At 39.9% G+C, this 21131-nt stretch overlaps 1 protein-coding gene across 1 annotated transcript in view; it reads left to right on the forward strand.

Moving 5' to 3' along the window:
* Positions 1 to 21131, forward strand: part of ANKDD1B (ankyrin repeat and death domain containing 1B) — a 26271-nt gene continuing 5140 nt past the window's right edge. The window contains exons 1-11 of the mRNA XM_039384531.1: positions 1 to 91; positions 3663 to 3766; positions 5826 to 5924; positions 11099 to 11197; positions 11290 to 11394; positions 13161 to 13259; positions 13632 to 13730; positions 15588 to 15686; positions 16556 to 16654; positions 18177 to 18275; positions 19206 to 19304. Of these exons, the coding sequence (XP_039240465.1) occupies positions 16 to 91; positions 3663 to 3766; positions 5826 to 5924; positions 11099 to 11197; positions 11290 to 11394; positions 13161 to 13259; positions 13632 to 13730; positions 15588 to 15686; positions 16556 to 16654; positions 18177 to 18275; positions 19206 to 19304 (1077 nt within the window). The 5' untranslated portion in view covers positions 1 to 15. The remainder of the gene's footprint in view (positions 92 to 3662; positions 3767 to 5825; positions 5925 to 11098; positions 11198 to 11289; positions 11395 to 13160; positions 13260 to 13631; positions 13731 to 15587; positions 15687 to 16555; positions 16655 to 18176; positions 18276 to 19205; positions 19305 to 21131) is intronic.

A 21131-nucleotide genomic window follows, 5' to 3' on the forward strand; every position in this document is an offset into this window, starting at 1 on the left:
CAGCCAGGGGCAACGATGAAGGGTCTGAGCCGCCTGCTCCGCACCGAGGAAGATGCTGTGCGGGGAGCCATGGCAGCCAGCCATGAGGGCCGTGAGTCCGGGGGGTCGGAGGCGAGGCAGCCCGGGGGCAGCGCAGCCCCGGGGCCCCTGTGCGGCGGGCACAGCCCCGTCAGGGCTGCCGGGGCGGTGGCACTCTCCCAAACCCGCTTTTTGCCTTGACCGAAGAACAAAATGAGTGGTGGGGGTTTGGAAAGGACAAGGTTAAACATGAGCTCCTTTACATGTAGTGAAAGACATTAGTAAATGTGTGGATGTGAGGTCAGAAGCTGATTTTGACGTTACCTTCCAAAGGAGAAGTCCTGCAAACTGCCCAGTGCCCTGCTTCACCCCTGACCTGCTCTGGGGGGGTTCGCTGGCATCAGTCACATCTCTGGGGCTGAGCCCCTGCCACCAGTCCCACAGCCGATCTGGGCCCCCATTTTGGGGACACAGAAATCAGAGGACCTTGCACTCAGCAACACAAGTCTCAGTGATGAGCTCTCCAGCTTTCATCCTGCACACCAGTCTGTGAAAGACCAGACTGCTCTGGAGTAGGCTGCAGTTAGTGAAAAGACCTGATTTGTGGAAACTGAGAGGTAGTTGTTAAACCCTGCCTCGCCCCGGTCCTGTGATCAAAGCATGACAACCAGGAGCCCTTCTCCTGGGCTGTAGTTCCTGCTTCCAGGCTGGCAGAGTGGGCAAGAAGGGAAAGAAATTGATAAAATATCACTGTTGCACTCGGTGGATTTTCCTATGACCTCTTTGAATCAGAAAATTACTATTTTAGAAAAAGATTCTCATGAATTGCCCTAGAAATTTTATTTCCAATAACAAGAAAACAAAGGAAACATTGAAGAGGTGGTCAAATGATTACATAGATGACTTAATTTTTAGAAACAATTTTATTGCCATTCGAATTTAAATGTTGTTATCTTTTTATTTTACCTCCTTGGAATCTTCAGCCAGTTCAAGTTCTTGGGGTTTCTTTCCATGTGCTTTTTGAGATAATTTTGGATTTCATCGTGTGGACACCACAACAGGAAATTAGAAACAGACAGGGGAGGTGGGGGAACACACACATGCAGGGATTTTCATTGTCTGTAAGTACTGAAATCTCTGCTGCATTTTTTTACTTCATTGGAGATCATCCATATTTGTGATATTACTGAAAGACAGAATGAGGCCTCTAAGACATAAGTATGAGAAAAGAATTGAAGGTACCTCACTTTCTGTTTTGAGACCAACAAAGCTATTTACTTTTCTGCACTTTTTATTTTCTTGCCCTTCTAAGAGATGAACAATGTTGGGACATTCAATATACTGCTGCCAGGACTCTCCACAAAGGAAATTGAATATAACTATTTTATTGTTATAATATAAATATGCAGTTATGATACAAGCTGTAGGGCAATAAGCCAGACATTTTGTATGAAGCCATAGAAAATACCCCCTAAAAAACCCTGACAACCTCAAGTAGATAATTGATTGCTACCGTTACTTGAAAATAGAGTGGTTACTGGTAACACAGGGAGCGCCAAGTCCTGGAGACCCCAGAGCTTCCATAAATCTGTAGTCTGACAGCTTTGTACTCCTGTGATTTCATACATGGGAAAAAAAAAATCAGTTTGCAAAAGCAGCAAAAGTTTGGGCAACAAATCAGTGTCATTGCATGTCTGGATTCTCACTGTTCTTAACTCATGAATTAACAAGAGGTATTAAGAGAGAGATTATTAAGAAACATGGTGCCTGGAACAGAAGGTCTTTTAACAGCCTGGACAGGAGAGAAAAGATCAGTTATTAATTCTTTGTCAGAACTACAACAGAACTGTCCTTGCAGTACTGTGTCCGATGCAGATACATTAAAGAAACATAATTTTCTCTTGTTTCTTGAAGGCAGTGTTGAGTAAACGCTTGGGGTTGTTCATGAATGTCCTGAGGTGCATTTATTTTTGCATTCTCAAGTAAGACATATGTGTGATGTTCATCAGCAGTAACAAATGTGGCCTAATTGTAACTAATTGCAGCTACTTAGTGCTGTACATTTTGTTTCCACATTTGCCACAGATTTGTCTTGAGCAAGGTGTCCTCTGACCATTGTTATCTGAATTGAAATTAAGTTAGTGGAAAGCTCTGGTGGATACTTCTTTGGGTAATGACTATGTAAACTAGGAGTAAGAAATTTATTCTTCAAAGATTCTTTTGTTTGTAGATCAAAGATCCCAAAGTTCATAATGATGATTTTCCAGTCAGGCATGCTCCTTGTCACAGATGCCAGGGGTGCCTTTTTATTTGGAACTGCTTTTTTTTTCTTTTTTTTATTTTCCCCTGTGCCCCCATGTTGTAATACAAGCAAAACATATTCTATGATTTGCAGAGAAATTTGGGAGGTTGTTTCATTTGTTTGAGGTGCTTGGATAATTTCATATGAAAACTGGAAATACCTTTGCAAGTATCCAGTCTAATTTCTAACTCATTCTGTTACGGTACAACTGTGATTATTCCCCCTGAGACTATAGCCATGGGGAACGTGTGAAATGCAATTAAGTGAATGCTATACTGATTTTCCTTAGTATGCTCTGCAGTCATACTGCCTCAAGCTGTGTTCTTATTAGGCATTAATGAACCTAGACATAATGCAGTAGGATGAATTTGCCTGAGAGGCCTCTAAGGAATAGTTAATTGCTGCAGTTCCTGGTTCAACAGAGTGCTGTCCTCTTTGGTGGTATCATTGGACAAGTGATTTCAGGGCAAAATATTCTAGACAGAAGATATCTAAGTAATTATATTACAAGTGTGATACGCTAGGGCATTAAAGATATCTACTAACATTTTTGCAAGTGATTTAACCGCTATGCTATTTTCTTCTAAGTGATAAATCAAATGTTAAGGTAGAAACATGAAAAATACTCTGACCCCCAGCTAAACCAGTTGTAAGGTACTGGCATATTACTTTCCAAAGTTACTGAACATGCTGTTGCAGCTACTTTAGCTGACCAAACAGATGTTCATTTTTGAATTGAGACATTGAGGAAAGGTCTCAGTTTAAAAGTGAATGTCACATTGTGGCCAGATTTTGGGTTCAAGTAGACACCTTTTTGTTTGTTTCTTTTTGCCCCCTGTAAAACCTGGTTGGTTTGGTTAGTTTCAGTTGTTTTGTTTTGTTTTTCCAGTTGTGTCATGCCATGTGGTTACTGCTTTAGATTTTTTTGTATTTTGGTGGTGTGTTGTGTTTTAAAACAGAGCAGCTTCTCAAAAGAACAAGAAATAAATGCTGCAGTTTGTACCATTCACTGGTATGCCTATAAAATAATTTGGGACCCATTTAGATGGCAAGAGCTTTGTAAAAGAACTGTTCCTGTGAGCAGTGCAAACAAAGGTAATCCATGTTCTGAAATGTTTCAGAACTACCTTTATTTGCACTTAAAATTTGAAACTAGAAACACTAGCCAAATATTTCTAGAGGAGAAAAAGGTAGTCCAGAAACACTGCTATGATGAGAAGCAAATTATTCTTGTAACATTAAATCAGGACAAATAGCAGAAAGTAAGAAAAGTATCATTACCCTTATGTTGGTTGTGGCTATTTTTTTAATAATACAATTTTTTCATCATGTTTTTCCACAGTATTGCCAGATGAGAGAGAATTTCAATATGCTGCTAAAATTAACAATTTGGAAACCATGGAAAAGCTGTTTAAAAAGAATGTTAATTTAAATGCTGTAGATACTGTGAGTATGAAGTGCCTGACAGATCACTGCTATGAAACGTGACTCCTTGGGGTTGCTTGGTGGAATGCCAGCATGCTGGTGTGTCCCATCAACTGCAAGGTGGTGGAACTGTGGGAGTCCCCTCTAGGACCTAATTAAGAAACATTTCACACATCCATCATGAACAGTAGGATTTGTGCAGCATAACTCACAGGTTTTTGCATTTAGCCACTAGTCAGGGTATCACATTGGGAAATAAGGACTTCTCAATTGTGTCCCTACTATAATATTTCCTCAGTGTTCTTGGGTGACCAATTTCTCAAGTTCCCCATCTTTTAGAGTGGGACGACTTTACCTCATCAAGAATTAATTTTTGCTACTAATATCAAAAATTTCAAGGGTGAAGTATTACCCTTTGGTTTGTATGGAACCGTGGGAGCATTCTATCACATCCTCTAGCTCCAGGCTGAGATCAGAGTTCATATTATGCCCAGAGAGATGAAAATGCTTTTCTTATGCTGCCTTGAACTCTGGGCCTAAAATCTGAGGATGTGTACTTCACAGTAACAAAATATAGTGCTGTATTCAACATGAGAAGTAGTTCAACAGCAGCAGAGTGGTCATGACATTAAACTGGGAGTTGTGGATAATAGCATGCCCTCAGTGGCTACATATAAATCATCTATCCATGAACATCCAAAGTTAACCACAGGTTCTAAAAAAACTTTCTTTCCCATGACTGTGTTCATTTTCCCCCACTGGAGAATGTTCAATAGTACATGTGAATTCTCTGGTTTGTTTGTGAAAAAGAGAGGGAGACAAAATTTTCTTATGTATAAACTTCTTTTGAACAGCGAGAGTGTTCCCATCAATTGCATAGTACTCTAAAAAGTCATGTAAAATAGTTCTTGCTTCCTTATTGCTTGCCAGAATTTAGGAAATTAAACTAAATACATTTCCAGTCAAGTAGTTTGAAACTTTATTCTGTCATCCTTAAATCACACTTGTATTATGAGAGAGTTATTAGCATAGCTATGTGGGGGTTGTGCTTTGATTGATTCTCCTAATAGGGGTGTAGCTTATACGGGCAAAGCCATTCTTTTTGTTCATGTTGATCATTCCTGCCCCTGTACTCCCAAGCCAAATAAGCAAGGCTGTCAAAAGGTGAGTTTTTATAGTACTATTTCTGTGCAAGAGTTTTTTTCTGGCATAAATACACGTTGTAAATCCCACCTTTTTATGTTTTTAATGCATATCACTTTAAATTTAAACTTACACATGAATAAGTCAGATGATCTGCAGAGAAGAATAAGAGAACAAATCAAAACCTACTTTTAAAGTTAATTGGTTAGATCTCTTTATTCTTCCTTGTATGGAAACTATTAGTGAATTATATTAAAGCCAGTTATGTTGACTTTAACTGAAAGCAAACTCCCTCCACTAAAGTTTAATTCAATTTAACAATCCCTTTTAAATTCAGACCATTAATTACTTTACAGAGCAATTAATCAAGTCTTCCTGATAAGCACTGAACCTATTTACCTGTGTAAAATTACTCACTGCTGGCAAGATGGTAGCTTTGACTTATGTAGATAATGACTCAGTCTGGGAAGGTGACTAACACTGAATGAGGGAGAAATCTTGTCGTGCTTTGCAGAGATTTAGTGAAAAGGAGGATATGAGAAGCAAATCTAATTGTGTAAATCTAGATCTCAGCTTTTCAAATCAATCCATATAATAAAATAGTAAACAAGGATGCTTCTCGTACTGCATTCATCTTCTCTCGGCGGTGTTTGATACTTCATCCCACTAGGACATTTCAGTGAAGGAACAATGCTATGTAGACTAGCTAAACCATTCTGTTTTTAAAAGAATTCTCTCAAGATCGATACTTAAATTCTATCCACAAGGGAAGAAAAACGTAGATAAAGACTTAATGTGACTGTTGAAGGAGAAATATGAAATAGTATATAGTAACAGGGACATTTGGTAATAATCAGAGAATTCCAAAATCCTGATCACCTGCACAGGGAAAAGAACTGTATTACAGACCTGACAAACAAAGCTTTGCTTATTTCAGCTGAAGCGCACCGCGTTCCATTTTGCTGTTGCGGGAGGTCATGTATCAGTGGTGGATTTTCTTCTTCATCACAAGGCTAGGCTTGACATATCAGATCAGGTAAGCTGTTTTGCTTGTTTTGATTCACACAGTATAGGAACACCTTAGGGAAAAAGTGAAAGTAGATATTTATCTTCTGCTCCCAGTTGTGCAAAGTTAAATGCTTGCTGTAAAAACTCCAGTTTGCCTTAGAACTTCACACATTTATGTGAAAAAGGTTGTTAGAGAAAAACATGTTGCCTGGAATACTGGCTAAGGGTGGCTGAAATACACTGTCTGTGGTACTTGTAAATTAATCATGGGCCACTTTATATGAAAGCGATCACTGAAAGTAAAAATGAGCTATGGGGATCACTAGCGGCTCAGAAAGTACTCCTTGTAGTCTTTTCCTCCATTTTTATGTGAGTAGCTTAGTGCAAAACTGTCAGCTGCTCTGCAGCCTCCAAGATGTTTAATGTTTATCCGTGTATGGCTGATTTGCTTGGGCCAGATGGTGATCCACAGTGCAAGATTTGAGTCAGATATTAAAACCAAATGTATGATGTGTTATTAATAAATATGCTATTCAAACCAGGAGTTTTCCATTGAACTGATTAATGAAAATTGATGAATTTACCTTTACCTTTTTCTGCTGTTTACTTCTTATCCACCATATGCAGCAGTGTTTAAGTTATAAATAAGATAAATGCCAGGTTGTGGAGAGTGGAGGGAGAAAGCTGCCTTGTTTTCACATTGTGCTGGAATGAAAATAAGATGAGAGAGATCTGTCAGTTGCAGTTATCAGTGGCTCATGGCTTTGGCATGTTCTTGCAGTGTAGGTAACCATTTCCTTGTTAATGCTGGTTGAGTTGCTCTGAAATGTGCTCCTGAGCTGCTCTGTCAGTGAATACCTCATGTGCTGCTCTGAAGAAATATATCCTCCTTCTGGACCCTATCAACTCCTAAGCAGATCTTGCACTGTTATAAGCAACGTTTCCCATTTGTCTGGCAAGCTGAAAGACATTGCCTGAATGGAAGTTTAAAATTAATTGTCTATAATATAAATGCTAATGGAAAAGTACTGCAAGAAGTTTTCTTCAAGTATTAGTGCTCTCTAACAGTTAAGAAATGGATCCCTGGATCTTCCACAGAGTACCAGTGGGTATAGTGTAAATTTTATTCTGTATCTATTGTAAATTATCCTTTATGGCAAATTATTTTTCACTAGCCGTCTTTCAGATTTATTGAGGCAATGAGGTGACTCAAAACATATTATTGGTCCTTTCATTACCCTGATAAGTTGCATTGAAGCCCCAGTGGAACCCTCCACGCATGTTGGGGTTTCTATTAGACATTTAGAATCTCATTCTAACTAAAGATTACCCTTAAATTATTAAATGTCTTTAATTCTTAGATGTTGCTTATCATCATTTTGAAAGACCATTGGAGGCGTTCCATCATAGTTAGCTTACAGGACTTAAATATTATGACATTACATCTTGTATTTGACAGTGATTCATGTACTCTCTGGCAATCAGTTTGATCTTGGCAGCTGATAAGAAATAGCATGAAGACATTGTGACTTGATTTCTGACATACTTTTTGTATTAATAAGCATAAAGTCTTAAGCCCTCTTAACACTGCTCAGTACAAAAAATAAGCTAAAAACACAGAGCAGCATTCCTAGCAGCAGATAAGTGTTGCTCCCATCTCTAGATTGGCGACTTGATGTAACTCATGGAGGTAGTTAAGATGTTTATTGATTAAGAAACACATTTCTAAGAAACTGGCAATAAACACACCACTATTAATTGTATTATTAATTAGTATTAATAGTATTAGTAGTATTAATTCACAACTATATCAATCCCAAGCTGCAGTGATTGAGTTACAATTTTATTGTTTGTTACCATTTTTAGCATTGATACAGAATTACTGAAAAGAGATCTTATGATACAAAGCTGCAATTCTTGTCCTTCTGCACTTAATATCAAGGTAGAAGTTTATCTGTTCTTATCCATCCTACCATCCCAACTATTTCAGAGGTGGATCCAATGAAGAGTCCAAGGCAGTCCCTCGCTATATTGGAGGGAGCTTGGGTCTGCAGGTCATCTTATCACCCTTAGCGCAGGAGTTCACAATCACACAATTCTCCACGTTTTTGGTTTCCATATGATTTTATGCCTTATTTGCCTTTTTTTTTGTCTTTTCCTTTGCCCACCTTTTTCCTACCCTTGTACTTCCTTTTCTCCTCCCAGACTCCCCTCTGCCAAATAGCACACAGAGAGAATCATATAAACTGACTGAGGTTGCAACCTCTGGAGATGACCTAGTCCAGCCTCCTGATTAGAGCAGATTACTCAGAGCTGTGTCCAATCAGGTTTTGATTATCTCCAAGGATGGACACCCCATAACCTCTCCGGGCAATTGATTCCAGTGTTTGATCATCCTTAGAGCAAAAAAGATTTTTCTTATGTTGAAGTTAATCTTCCTGTACTTCAGTTTCTGCCCATTGCCTCTGTCCCTGTCACTGGACACCACTGAATCTGGATGGTTCTTTTTCACTCCCTTCCATCAGGTATTTATGCACAATGATAAGATCCACCCAAGTCTTCTTTGACTAAACAGTCCCATGTTGCTAAACATCTTCTCATATGTCAGATGTCCCTGGGGCATGTCCCTCCTACGCTGGAAAGCCCAGAACTGGACACGATACTAGAGGTGTGGTTCACCAGTGAGTAGAGGGGAAGGATCACTGCCCTTGGCCAGGTGGCAGTGCCCTTCCTAATGCAGTCAAGGATATAATTTGCCTTGCGTGCTGCAAGGGCACATCTGATTCATGTTTAACTTAATGTCCACCAGGAGCCTCAGGTCCTCTTCTGCCAAGCTGCTTTCTAGTCAGTTGGCCCCAGTCAGTACTGCTGCCTGAGTTTGCTTCCCCTCAGGTACAGGACTTTGGATTTCTCCCTGTACAATTTCATTATCTTCTTACCAGGCCTTTTCTCCAGCCTGTCAAGGTTCCCCTGTATTGTAGCACACCAATCTGGTCTATCAGCCATTCCTCCCAATTTAATACCACCTATAAATTTGCTGCAGGTGCACTCTGCCCCATCATTCAGGTCATTAATGAAGATGTTAAACAGTGCTGGACCCAGGATCAATGTGCGCATTGCTTGTGACTGGCCTCCATCTGGACTTTGTGTTACTAATCAAAGAACATTTTGGGCCTGGTAGTTCAGCTGGCTTTCAGTACAACTTGGTATACCTGTTTGCCTACACCTGTACTTCTGTTTGTCTAGAAGGATGTTATGAGGGACAGTGTCAAAACTCTTATGAAAGTTGAGATAAACATTCATGTCTCTCCCCTCATCCACTAGTCTCATTGTGTAAGGCTAACAATTCTAGTTACTTTTTCTCCTTATTCATACTTAGGAAGGCTTTTCAGGGCAGACTTTTGAAACAGTCACAAATTTTGCCCAAGCCTAGATTTGTCTCATAGCCTGCACACCAGATGCATGTTCCATATTGCCCTCCACTGTTTTCCACTGCAATTTCTGCAAATACAGGAAAGACACTGATAGACTGTACTCCTGTGCAGAGCCTCTAGGATGATTAGAACTGCAGCATGATTAGAACTGTGTATGAGGAGGTGCTGAGAGAGGTGTGCCTGCTCAGCCTTGGGAGAAGAATGGTAAAGGGGACACCTTATTGTCTGCAGCTACATATGGGGAGAATACAGAGAAGACAGACTGACTCTTCTCACAGGTGCACAGTGACAGGACAAGAGGCAATGGTCTCAAATTGCAACATGGGAGGTCCTAATTAGATAGAAGAAGAAAAAAAAAATTCACCGTCAGGGTGGTCAAACACTGAAACAGATTTTACAGAGAGTTTTTTAGTCTTAATCTTCAGGCTATTCAAAGCTTACCGGGAGAAGGTCCTGAGTGACCTAATCTGGTTGGACAGGCTTTGAGCAAGAGGCTATAGCAGTGGGACCTCCAGAAGTCTCTTCTATCCTGTACTGTTTTCTTACTCAATGAATAGTTTATGAGTAGTACCCTGAAGTCACTATCACCTCATCCGGTCACTGGTCACCACAGGGAAGAGATCAGTCAGTACCTGCTGTCCCACTTCTCCTCACGAGGAAGCTGGAGGCTGCTATGTCTCCCCTCAGTTTCCTCTTCTCCCAGCTGAAAAAAACAAGTGACCTCAGCCGCTCCTTGTATGGCTTCTCCTTAAGGCCCTTCACCATCTTTGTGACCATTCTTTGGACACTCTCTTACAGCTTTGTATCCTTCTTGTATTGTGGCATCCAAAACTGCACACAGGACTCAAGATGAGGCTGCATCAGCACAGAGTAGAGTTAGCCCTTTTGTTTCTAAGTTAGGGTGGTTTTTTCTTTTTTTTTTCTTTTTTCTCTTTTTTCCCCCTATAATAGAAATATTTTTTAGAGAATTTGAGAGAAAAGGACCTTAAAAAGTCTAAATGGAAAATTATGGTGACTCCTGGATATAGAGCCACTACATATAGTCACCTGATTTGTCATCCGCTGCACCCAGGGCTAAATATCTACATAGTTTCTGGAGAGAGAGAGAATAATTTGCAGGTAGTATTTAGTACCCCCTCTCCTCCTCCCACCCTTCCTTAAAATGGGATCAGTCCGTCTCTGGAATGCCAGACCTTCTGTCAAGAAGAGGACACACTAAACATTTAGATAAGTCTTGTTGCATTACATTTTCCTTAATTCCACTCATACTGCTAGGTGTTAATATTGCTTTTCCAAGAGCCTGCAGAGCAGAACCTGATACACTGAATTAATCAGTAAGATTTAAAGAAATTTGGTGTGAGGTGTTTTGGTGGTAGTTGTTGCAATCCACCCTGCAAGACAGAAGTAAGTTTTGGGTCAGAGGCTGGAGGTGCTGTTTTTTTCCCAGTCATTTAGGCTGGGGCAGGGGGCTGCTTCAGAGGTACCCCTGCTCAGAATGAGGCCTTCTTGGGGTAGTGGTGGGTGTGTGCACAGAAGGACCCCTTTGACATGGTCTGGCTCATAGGAGAAACACATCACACACTCAGAGACTCCCCACTCGCCTCCACAAAGTTAAGAGTTTGTGGGCTAGGCCCCCTCCCCTCAGCCTTTATCTTCAGTCTCCCGGCATGAGGCTTCTTTGCACAGCTTGCTACAGTAGCAATGTTTTAAGGCAATTAAAAAATCCAATTCCTAACAGTAATTTCTGTCTTTGTAACTTTATTTGAAGCATGGCCTGACAGTGATTCATCTTGCAGCTTGGACTGGAAATCTGGATATAATGCGAAAATTAGTTAAAGCAGGTGCTGATCAAAAGGCTAAGAATGAGGTTTGTTATGACAAATTTTTATCAACTCTAAACATGTTTGTTTGGGAAAAAAAATCAAACTTATTCTTACAGAGTCACTTATGGTTTTTCAGGAAGGAATGAATGTACTGCACTTTGCAGCTCAGAACAACAGCGTTAAAATAGTTGATTATTTTCTCCAAGAACTTCATCTGAATGACTTGAACAAGCCTGATGCGGTACAGTGTGTTTCTTTCTGTTTATTTCTTTGATATCATGAGGCTTTTGTTTAGGACAAAACAATCCTGACTTGGGGAAGTTCAATTAATTTTAATTTATTGCTAGTTACATAAACTTTTAATTACTGACTTTAATATTGAGAAACAAGTAAAACAAAAAGCCAGACAAGCACTTGGAGAAAACACCTTTTTTCCTTCTTTGATTATCTCAGTTGAACTGCAGAAACTTCTCCTCCCCTGCTCTCCTTGCTTTTGCTGCATGTGATGTTCAGTTGCATTGGTGAGGCAACGGGAGGCAGAGGAGGTTGGGGCCAGTCCACAGTGGATTCCTTTTTTTCTGCTCTTTGTTTCTTACTCTTTTCCTCTGCTTCAGCAAGCTTCTTCCATGAGCTGCAGTCTCCCTGCAGGTGTGCCTTCTCTTGTGTCTCCTCTCTTGCATCCTCTCATGTCTCCTCCTGTATCTCCCCTTGTGCCTCCTCCCTGTAGCAGCGACCAGCCTTTCTTAAATACATTTTCACAGAGATATCATGTGTTCCTCTGATGGCTTGAGTGTTGGCACGTGGTGGGACAGTTCATTCCATTGTGGAGCCAGCTGTAAATGGCTATGGAAGGGCAGTCTCTGATGTCCTCCCACACAGCCCCCTGCCCTTACCAAAACCTGCCAGTTATGGCCAACATGGGCGTATTTTTTCAAGATAGAACCTAAAACTCTGTGCAGCCATTCTACAAAGGTGCACCAACTCTTCAACAGTGCCAGAACCTCATCCTCATCAGGTTTGCTGTGTTTTTATTTTCCCTTTCCACAATGTTGGGATCTTGTTTTGAAAGCTTACATAGCTAAGTAGGATATTTTATATTTTTACATGAGGAAAACTTATTCCTGTGAGATCTGTCATCAAAAGAACAGATCTCCCTTCTTTTATTTTTTTTTCAGCCTTGAACTTTATTGACCCAAAATTCTGAATTCTTTTTACACATGACAAGGCTGACAAAACAGAGTTAATTTAACAAAATAAACATTTTTGTCTTAGGCCTTGGGAAAAGAAAGGTGAAGAAGCATCTTCTCTTTGTTGAGGTTGTTTCATAATTCTCTATTAGTTGCCTGCATTTTTTTTTCTTACACATTTATATAGGCCACTATCAGATATGAGATGAGGCTGTTTTAACTAGTTGGTTAAGTGCCTCACTGTCTGAACAGTGGTATGGATTTATGTGAAGATAACTTTCTGCAGTTGAATTGTAAACAGTTTGAAATTTAGACACCACCCAAAAAACCCCCAAAACATGCAGCTCTAAATTCGGGCCTCCAGGATGAAACTTCTGAGATATGTTAGTTCTGGTCTGTGCTTACAGAATTCAAATCATACATGTTACACCATGGAAATAAATCTTGCCATTTTCTTTACTACCTGTTTCTGAGCATCCTCAGACTTTTAATGTTCTTTCGATAAATATTTTCATGCTGAGAAGAATTAAGATTTAAATATTTTGAGCATAATTTCTACATTTTCACCATTTCTAAACAGTTTTCATATATTTTCTTCAGGATATGCAAGATGTATAATCTGTTTACTTACACTAACTATATATTTTTAGTTATTAATCTTCTTGTGTACATCTACTATTCTATTAATCTCCTTAGTCTTATGATACATACATTTTTATGTAGGATACATGTGCACATATGTATGCCATGAATCTAGTAACCAGAAGCAAGTATTTCTACTTTCTCTAACACTATGTTTCTTTCCATAATTGTTTTCTAGAAAGGTAAAAAGCCATTTCTTCTGGCTTCTGAGAAAGGCCATGTTGACATGATAAACAATTTGATTGCTCTGAAACTGTTCACATCTGAAAAAGATAAGGTAAAGATTTCTTTTCCACAGAAATACAACTACAAATGTGCTTACCCAGGTTTTGGCCATTAATCTTTAAATCAGTGGTCTTGAGGGCTTGGTGTAGTACCCATATTTGCGGAACCCAATCTTTTTGCTGGTACACGCTGAAGTTTTCAGAAAACCAGCTAGATCAACAAGATCATGTCTGCCTACATGTGAAAAGGCCCTTTTCCAGTTAGTCTCAATCTTGGAATGTGTCTTGTGGATCTGCCTCCTTCTCCTTGAACGTAAGAGAGAATTGTATGTAAAAGACCAAAGGCTTTGTGTTGGTTTTAGTTAATATATTTACTTTATTCTGTGTTTTAAAATTTTAATATTATTTGACTTTTTTATTTCAAGGAGGGAAACACAGCACTGCATTTAGCAGCCAAAAATGGTCACAGTGAAGTTGTAGAAATTCTGCTTGAACAGTGGGAGGAAATAAATGACCTCAATCAGGTAAGGACACTGAAACTACTGAAAGAGATAAAATTAGAGACATGAAAAATTGTCAAAAAAAAAAAATTTTCAAAAGAATAGATGTGGCAATGAGTGGACTTCCTTAGTTCTGCTGCTTTTCTAGTACCTTTGCATCCTGTTTCCTTGTTCCTTGTCCAATAAATTCACCTCTGTTAACTCATTCAATGTCTCTTCCTCTGTCCTCTATTCCTCACACAATGACCTCCCCTCCATTTGGCATGCCTTTGCATAACTACTGGTAGAAGAAAACACAGAAAGGCCTTAACCTCCACTTTCCTTTCTGTTGTCCAGCATTTTTAACCATGTGATCCCATTCCTTTTAACATCTCTGGTGCTTTTCAAGCTATTCACTGGACCAGTTCAACTTGCATACCAAGTATTTACCATCATAGATACCTCAGCAAGGTCTCAGATTTGCACCTTGCCGTCTGAACTCAGTTGCCTGCATGAAACTGGCTCTAACACTGCCTACCCGCTTTTGCTTTCCTGGGTTAGTGTTGGTGAGCTCAGCCGACATATTCATCAGTTGCATATTAGCTGTGAAGGTTGTATGCTTGAGTCGATGCAGTCATGAGCTTAATTTTGAGGCTTAAGCAAGGAGTAAAGAAAGGAAATGCACACTAGCTGCTCATCTCAGCTTTCCTGCTTTCCAAAGTGTCTTTGTGTCTTCTGTTTCTTCTGTGGGGCAGCTAGAACAAACTGAGCAAGGTACTTTCCCTTGCTGTGGGCTGTCATGCCCACTGTGGGAACATACTGTGTGGCTGATGGTCTGTTCTGCTGGCCCAGAGGGTGAAATGAGAAAGGGACACCCACTCCTACCTGAGGCCCTCTTCTTCCTTTATCAGCAACAGATTTGTGGGTGGAGAGGTTCTCTCTTACCCAACTTGTCTGCTATTTTCAGCTATGCAAGCTGAAGAGGCACACAAGCCTCTTTGAAATGTGGAGCCCTTTTGTTTCCAAGCCTTGTCTAAGAATGTTGCTTCTGCACACAAAGCTTGTACTGCTTGTGCCCCTGCCTTGCTATGGCTAATGGAGTGACCTTCCCCTCCAGCTGGACATATTCTGGGTGGTGTAGAAACTGATCTCTCTTTCCATAGCATGAGCAAAGTACTAAAATATATTCAGTTTACCAGAATAATGGTGTGAGGATTTTAAGCAAAGTACAAACAGGATTTATTAAAGCTTTTGTGAATGTTAAAACACTAGAGTAATTTTTATTAAACCTTTGTGTATTTTAGGAGTTTAGAAGCAGGGAGTAGATCATTGTGCAGCTGATGTAAGCTATTTTAGAGACTTGTTGTGGAGACATGGAGACTCTTTTGGTGTGAGAAGATTTGAAATAGATATGAAATAAGATTATTTCTATTAAAAATCCTCCTTATAAGTAGCACTAGGTGTTTGCAATTTGTCAGAAATCCATTATACTGACAGAATTCAGTACTTACTGTATGTTCTATCATGCTGTTGCTGAACGGCAACAACTGCTACCCACCATCTTTGTTTCTTTGCCTGTTTTCAGCAGTCTTCTTTGAAAAGAACATGATTAATATTTATGAATATTAATATATGAATAGTTATTAAATATTTTTCTGTATCTGTATTAAACGTTACTGTACCTCTGTCCACATAAATGCCATCTGTCACTGAACTGTTGGTGAGTTGCCACATCATTCAAGTGCTAATTTAGGAGCATTCAGGTTGTGTTCTCTTGGGACCATCTCACCTTTTCTACTGAGCTGGAAGAGCCTGATCGAGCCTACCAGAGGTGTTTTGTGTCACAGTCTTATTAGTCACGTGGCTTAAATGGGAACAGACATTTTCTCTCTTTTGGTCTAGAACGGAGAAACTCCATTTTACTTGTCTGTTAAAGGAGGTCATGAAAAATGTGCTGAACTCTTACTGGATGCAGGGAGTGACATCAATGTTTTAACTCAGGTATGTACACAGCACACAGGTAGTGGGACATCCCAGGCAGTGGGAAGGACATTATATTCCCTTTTCTCTGTGTACTAAAAGTGTATTCGCTCTGCTTATTTTTATGAAATGGGGAAAAATAATAAAGTAGAATGGGGAATGTAGAGAGTAGTAACAGAATAAAACTGATGTGGAAGAAAAATAGCATTATATTTATTTGAAAGAGTACTGTGGTGGAATTTATTTACTGTATGCCCAATAGTACATCATATGACCAGAAAATGTAGCAGACTAGGGTAACTGAAAATCCTATGTTTTGGCAGTGACTGATCTGATGTTCTTGTTCTTGTTATCCACATCTGGTTCCTGGACTTTGGTCCAACTCGCATCTGCTGAATGGCCTTGGCTTGCCTGCTGCAAGAGGATTATGATTCCAGTAGACTGAGAGCTTTTTTGTTTACACAGAATTATTATGTAAAAATGTTCTATGGATTTATTTTTAAAGTTTGTTAATGTGAGTGTACTTGCTTGGTAAAGGTCTAACAGGCTAGCTAACAGACTAGGACGTGTATTGATATTGTTGTTGTCCATGGCTCAGTATAGATGACAATTGAAAAGGGCTGTTGGATACTGGTGTTCTTTAGCATATTTGTTGTGATATAGTAAAAATGGGAAATTCCTTCACTATTGACAAAAGCAATTGCACATCATCCTGACTGCTGATCCACTTCTTTTTGTATCATTTTATCAAAGGTTTTTTTTTTTTCACAGAGAGGATAATAACACAAACTTAAATGGAAGATTATCCTATATTTGTAGCTCTTTTTAGTACTGTTTTTTTTTTAGCAATAAAAATGTAAGTTTTTGCTGTCTATCAAAATTTCTTTCAGAATGATAGCAGTGCTTTGCAGGTTGCAATTCAGAATGGACATCTATCCTTGGTTACTTTTCTTATTGATAAGAATATTGACCTGGTTCCTAAACCCGAGGTGAGTGTATATCGGAATAACTGTTCTGCTGCTGCTCAGCCTGTCCTGTCTTTTGTGGCCTTCCTTGGAATTCAGACGGCTGAAGGAGATTGAGTAGCTCCTTGAATTTTATACTATACACGTTATCACTTAGTTGGGATATTGATTAGCAACATGTATAGACCAATAGAGACAAGGTCCTGTTGCACAACCCAGGGAGTGCCTGAGCAGACTAGTCCAGTGCAGTGTAGACATGGCCAGGCTAAGCCAAGGAGAAGATGAGCAAAGTACCCTGCTTGAACTAGCAAAGCAGGCCTCCCTGGGTGCTGTGGGCAAGGAGTTAACACTCGTAATGGATTTTGAATAAAGATAACTAGAAGGTACATAAACACTTTGGTGTTGTCACCCTTTGAAGGTAAATGCACACTCAATGGCCTCAAAATCTGCATGCCACCATTCTTTGGGATTTAAAAAGAAGGGGTATTTATATTATGCAAATCTTCTCTCAGTTTAGATATTAGAGTTTTTGTTACACCTGAGATTTGCTATGAACAGGAAATTATTTTCCATTTCTACAGCACAGGATGAAAATGGCATCTCGGCTTCATGACAGGCAGTGATCACTGGCCTATTGCAGGAAGTTATCAAGGAAGAAAAATTTATGATGTGCTGGAAATGATTTAAAGTTTGGGCAGTTGTTTTGCTACTTGTTCTCATTGGCTTTCTGTAGGAGAAGCAACTCATACAATCATAATTTATATTTTGAAAACATTTCCAGCAGGGTGTTGCATAAGAGCTTCCTTTATTTTTCTGTAGCCCTGAAGAAATGGCTGTGTTTTATAAAGACACCGAACTGGTGTCTGGCACCCATGAATGGTACTGGTATGGAATTATTCTTTAACTGTATTTCACAAGAAATTGATGAGTCACAGGTTCAACATCCAAAGTGAACTTGCCAACCAGATGATTGGATTGTGACTGGTGTTGGACCTGTGCCCAGTTACTTTAATAAATAATCACTCAAATAAAACCCCTTAATTTCTTACCAGCTGTAACTTGCTCTAAATATGACAGCAAGTCAGTTTAGTACAAAGAATATTTCTAGCAGCAATGTGTTTGTTCCTGGAAAGTAGGTTTTGACATCCGTTTACCAAATACAGAATAAATCTGTCTTCAGGCTATTCAACTAAGGGCAAACCCAATGTTCTGAGGGAGCCCTAACATTACCCTTATCTCTCTGCCAAGGATAGCAGCACATCCCAGGTAGGAACATTTAAGAGGAGAGCCTTGCCGCATTCCTAAATGGTGACACACTGATGCAACTCCATATTTCTGTTTTCTCAGCTGTATTTGTCTACCTGATGCTGTAGGAGCAGGCTACCATCTCTGGTATAACTGCACATTGAGATGTGTTTTCTGCAATCTTGAAGCTCTGCTAGAGCATATTGCCTTTGCAATGGGTAGTTTTAAATTCAAACCTCTTGTTTGAATAAACTTCTAATAATGTACCCAAGTATAACAGTTTATTATTTTCCCTCCACAGCAGAAGAATTCCCCTCTCCATTTAGCAGTCATTGGTAACAACCTACCAGTAGTAAAAAGCCTTTTGGATGCCAATCATGATATAAACTCCTTAAACAATGTAAGAAAAACTGAGAATTAACACAATTTAATTGGTGAAGAAGAGATTATGTGGATTTTGCTTGAATTTTTTTTTTGCCTTATAAGCTCAGAGTGCAAAAAAGTAGGAAGGAAGAGGCGGTTCCCTCCTTATCTTTTTGCTTGTATTAGTCACTGGTACATGCTATGCAAATATTGTTTGTGGAAGATAAGGATAATGGGTTAATTTATTGTTCAAGTGTTACGGTTCATGTGCAATAAACGACAGAAATATTTGTCTCAATGGTATTGACCTCAGAGGGAAACCCAGTGCAGCGTGGCATTTGACTGGAAAGAAGTGAATCTTTTTTTAAAGCAACCCACGGGGTGCAGTGTTTTAGATCTGTGACTAAACCATGCTAGTAAGACACCAGAGTTAAAACTGTTGCTGAGCAGTGTTTGAACTCATTAGGAAACAGGTAGACTTCTGCTACTCATCATCATTTTGTGGCAGGGCTCGCTAAAAAGCCCTGTTGTGGATGTTGCATCATAATGTTGAAAATTATGGATGTCTAGTTGTCTTGGAACGCATTTCAGCAGGGAAGAGGTTACTGGAGAGGATAATATTGATGCAGGTTGGCAGTTGCATGAAGCACTCTGCCCAAAACACCTTGCTTTAAGAGGGAAGAGAGAGAGAACTTGTTAGTTTATGATACATTAGAGGGGCATTACGGCAACTTTTCCTGAGCCAGCTGGAACTTCTGTCAGGTTTTCCTACAGAGATCCCATGTGCTGTCTTGTTTACCTGAAATAAAACTGGCAGGTAGATCACTCAGAAGTTAAATTATTTCATTCTGTGTTTTCTCACTAAGGCTGCCTCTTGTTGTGAATCAATTTTAGATTCAGCCTGAGAGCATTCTGCTTCTGGGAGGGAGTTTGATGTATTACATTTATTTGGTGTCTATAATTCCAGAGGCAGGAAACCCCTCTGCATTTGGCAGCTGATCTTGGTAATGTGGAGTTGGTGGAAGTGCTGCTTAAGGCAGGATGTGATCTCAAGGCCATGGATAAGGTAAATTGCATTCCTCACACATGCAAGGATTATATGATTTTATTTTCTGGTTTATACCCTTCAGCCTGGAAAGACTGAGGCAAGAAGAGCAATGGCTGGAAGAAGTACCAAAGCAAAGTTGATAGGCAAGTGCTTTTTAAAGGACAGAATACCAAACCCAGTTTTTACAAATTTGCTAGATTGAATTTCCCCTTTTTACAGTTACCGCTATTACAGATTTTCTGTATGACTGAATTGATGGATTTGAATTGATGGATTTGATGTTTATTATGAGAAAAATCTAGCTCTTTAGGAACTTATAAAAAGTAATTTTCCTTCACAAAACTGTCCTCATGAGAAGTGAAGCTTTACAAACTAGGATTGTCTCATTTTTCCCTAGCCTGACAAGAGGCTTGGGGCTCTGAGCATGGGCATTGATGTGTTTTGGAAGGCTGAGGTAAGATGCTGCACTGTAATTAAGCTTTTTCATTCAGAATCATGCCTACACTTGCCAGAGAGCTGCAGTTCTCATATGGGCTAACCCAGAATGAAATCTTGTTCACTTTAGACAGCACCTTAGCCACTGGAAAATTTTCTCAACCTCTTTGTATTCTAAGAGCAGACACAGACAATTATTGCTTGTTATGACCTTAAGCACCTACAAGTCTTGGGGTAGATAGTGCCCTGGTATTACAGCAATCGTGATAGAGTTCATGACTTGTTATGAGAATTTGGCTCTGAACCAGTACAAGTTGTGTCACTTTTCTGCACTGGTTTTATTTCTTGGAGTAGTTTTTTCCTTGCCTGTTTGCTGGATGACCTCTGAGGCCATACCTCCACTGAGAACATTTGCAAGTACAGTCCCCTTTGAACTGAATTGGTGCTGAGATGCCAAAACTGACTTAACAGTAGACAGGAAAAAGGGGGGCCTGCTTCTGTTGCACAGTGTTGTCCTGTCCTGTTGTCTTGGCCTGGCCTGGCCTCCATACCCTGGCAGCAGGAGTCCTCAGTCTCCAGAGCGTGTCATACATCTGCATGAGTTGCAAGCTGTTAGAGCAAAGGAAATGCTATCTCAGGAGCTCTTCCTTCTTCCCATCTGCAGATAAAACTGTCTTTGGTTGTGAGTGACAGTGCACAGAGGGCTCCCTGTGTGCAAGACTACCATGCTACATGTGCATGCAGGATGCCAGCATGCCTGCACCAGCACAGGAGGCCAGAAACACCCACCCCCTCTGCCTCCCTGCGAAATGTAAAGCACCCCTCTAGAGGTGGAACCCATGGAGCTCTTATGGTCTCTGGACTCTTCACATATAAAGCAAGCCTATGCCTTAAAGGTTTAATGAAATGTAAATTCATTGGCTTCCAATGTGATGCTTTTCTAAAAACGAGAATGATCGTGAGCAGAACTAGGAGCTACAACTCAAAAAGTGTATACTAGGGAACTTTATAGCAGCTAGATAGTTGAAATACCTCATTACTGCATCTTCTAATTAAGAGGTTGGCTTCTGTTAGGTCTAATTTTCTAGAATGCCTAGCACTTGATATGTGGAGAACACCCTGAATATTTAAATCCAAGGCAGTTACACTCAGTGCAAATCTGAGAACAGACCACTGCAGAATTAACCCTTTAGAGCCACTGAGATGCCTTTACACTGAAGTGCTGACAGCAGAGATGGGTTCAGGTAGACTGAGCAGACCTCTGCAGCTGGATTTAAAGCAATGGCTTTTAGTTACTGTGGCTGCCCGTACTTACCCATGAAGCATCATCCTATAGTTGTGCTTATTTCAGTTGTCATGAGAAAAGTAATTCTCTTTTCATTCTGTGAGCTAACCTCTTTTACCAAATAA

The sequence above is a fragment of the Pipra filicauda genome, unplaced genomic scaffold (assembly GCF_003945595.2).
Source record: "Pipra filicauda isolate LSUMZ 115617 unplaced genomic scaffold, ASM394559v2 scaffold35_size7292922_pilon, whole genome shotgun sequence".
Classification (NCBI taxonomy): domain Eukaryota; kingdom Metazoa; phylum Chordata; class Aves; order Passeriformes; family Pipridae; genus Pipra; species Pipra filicauda.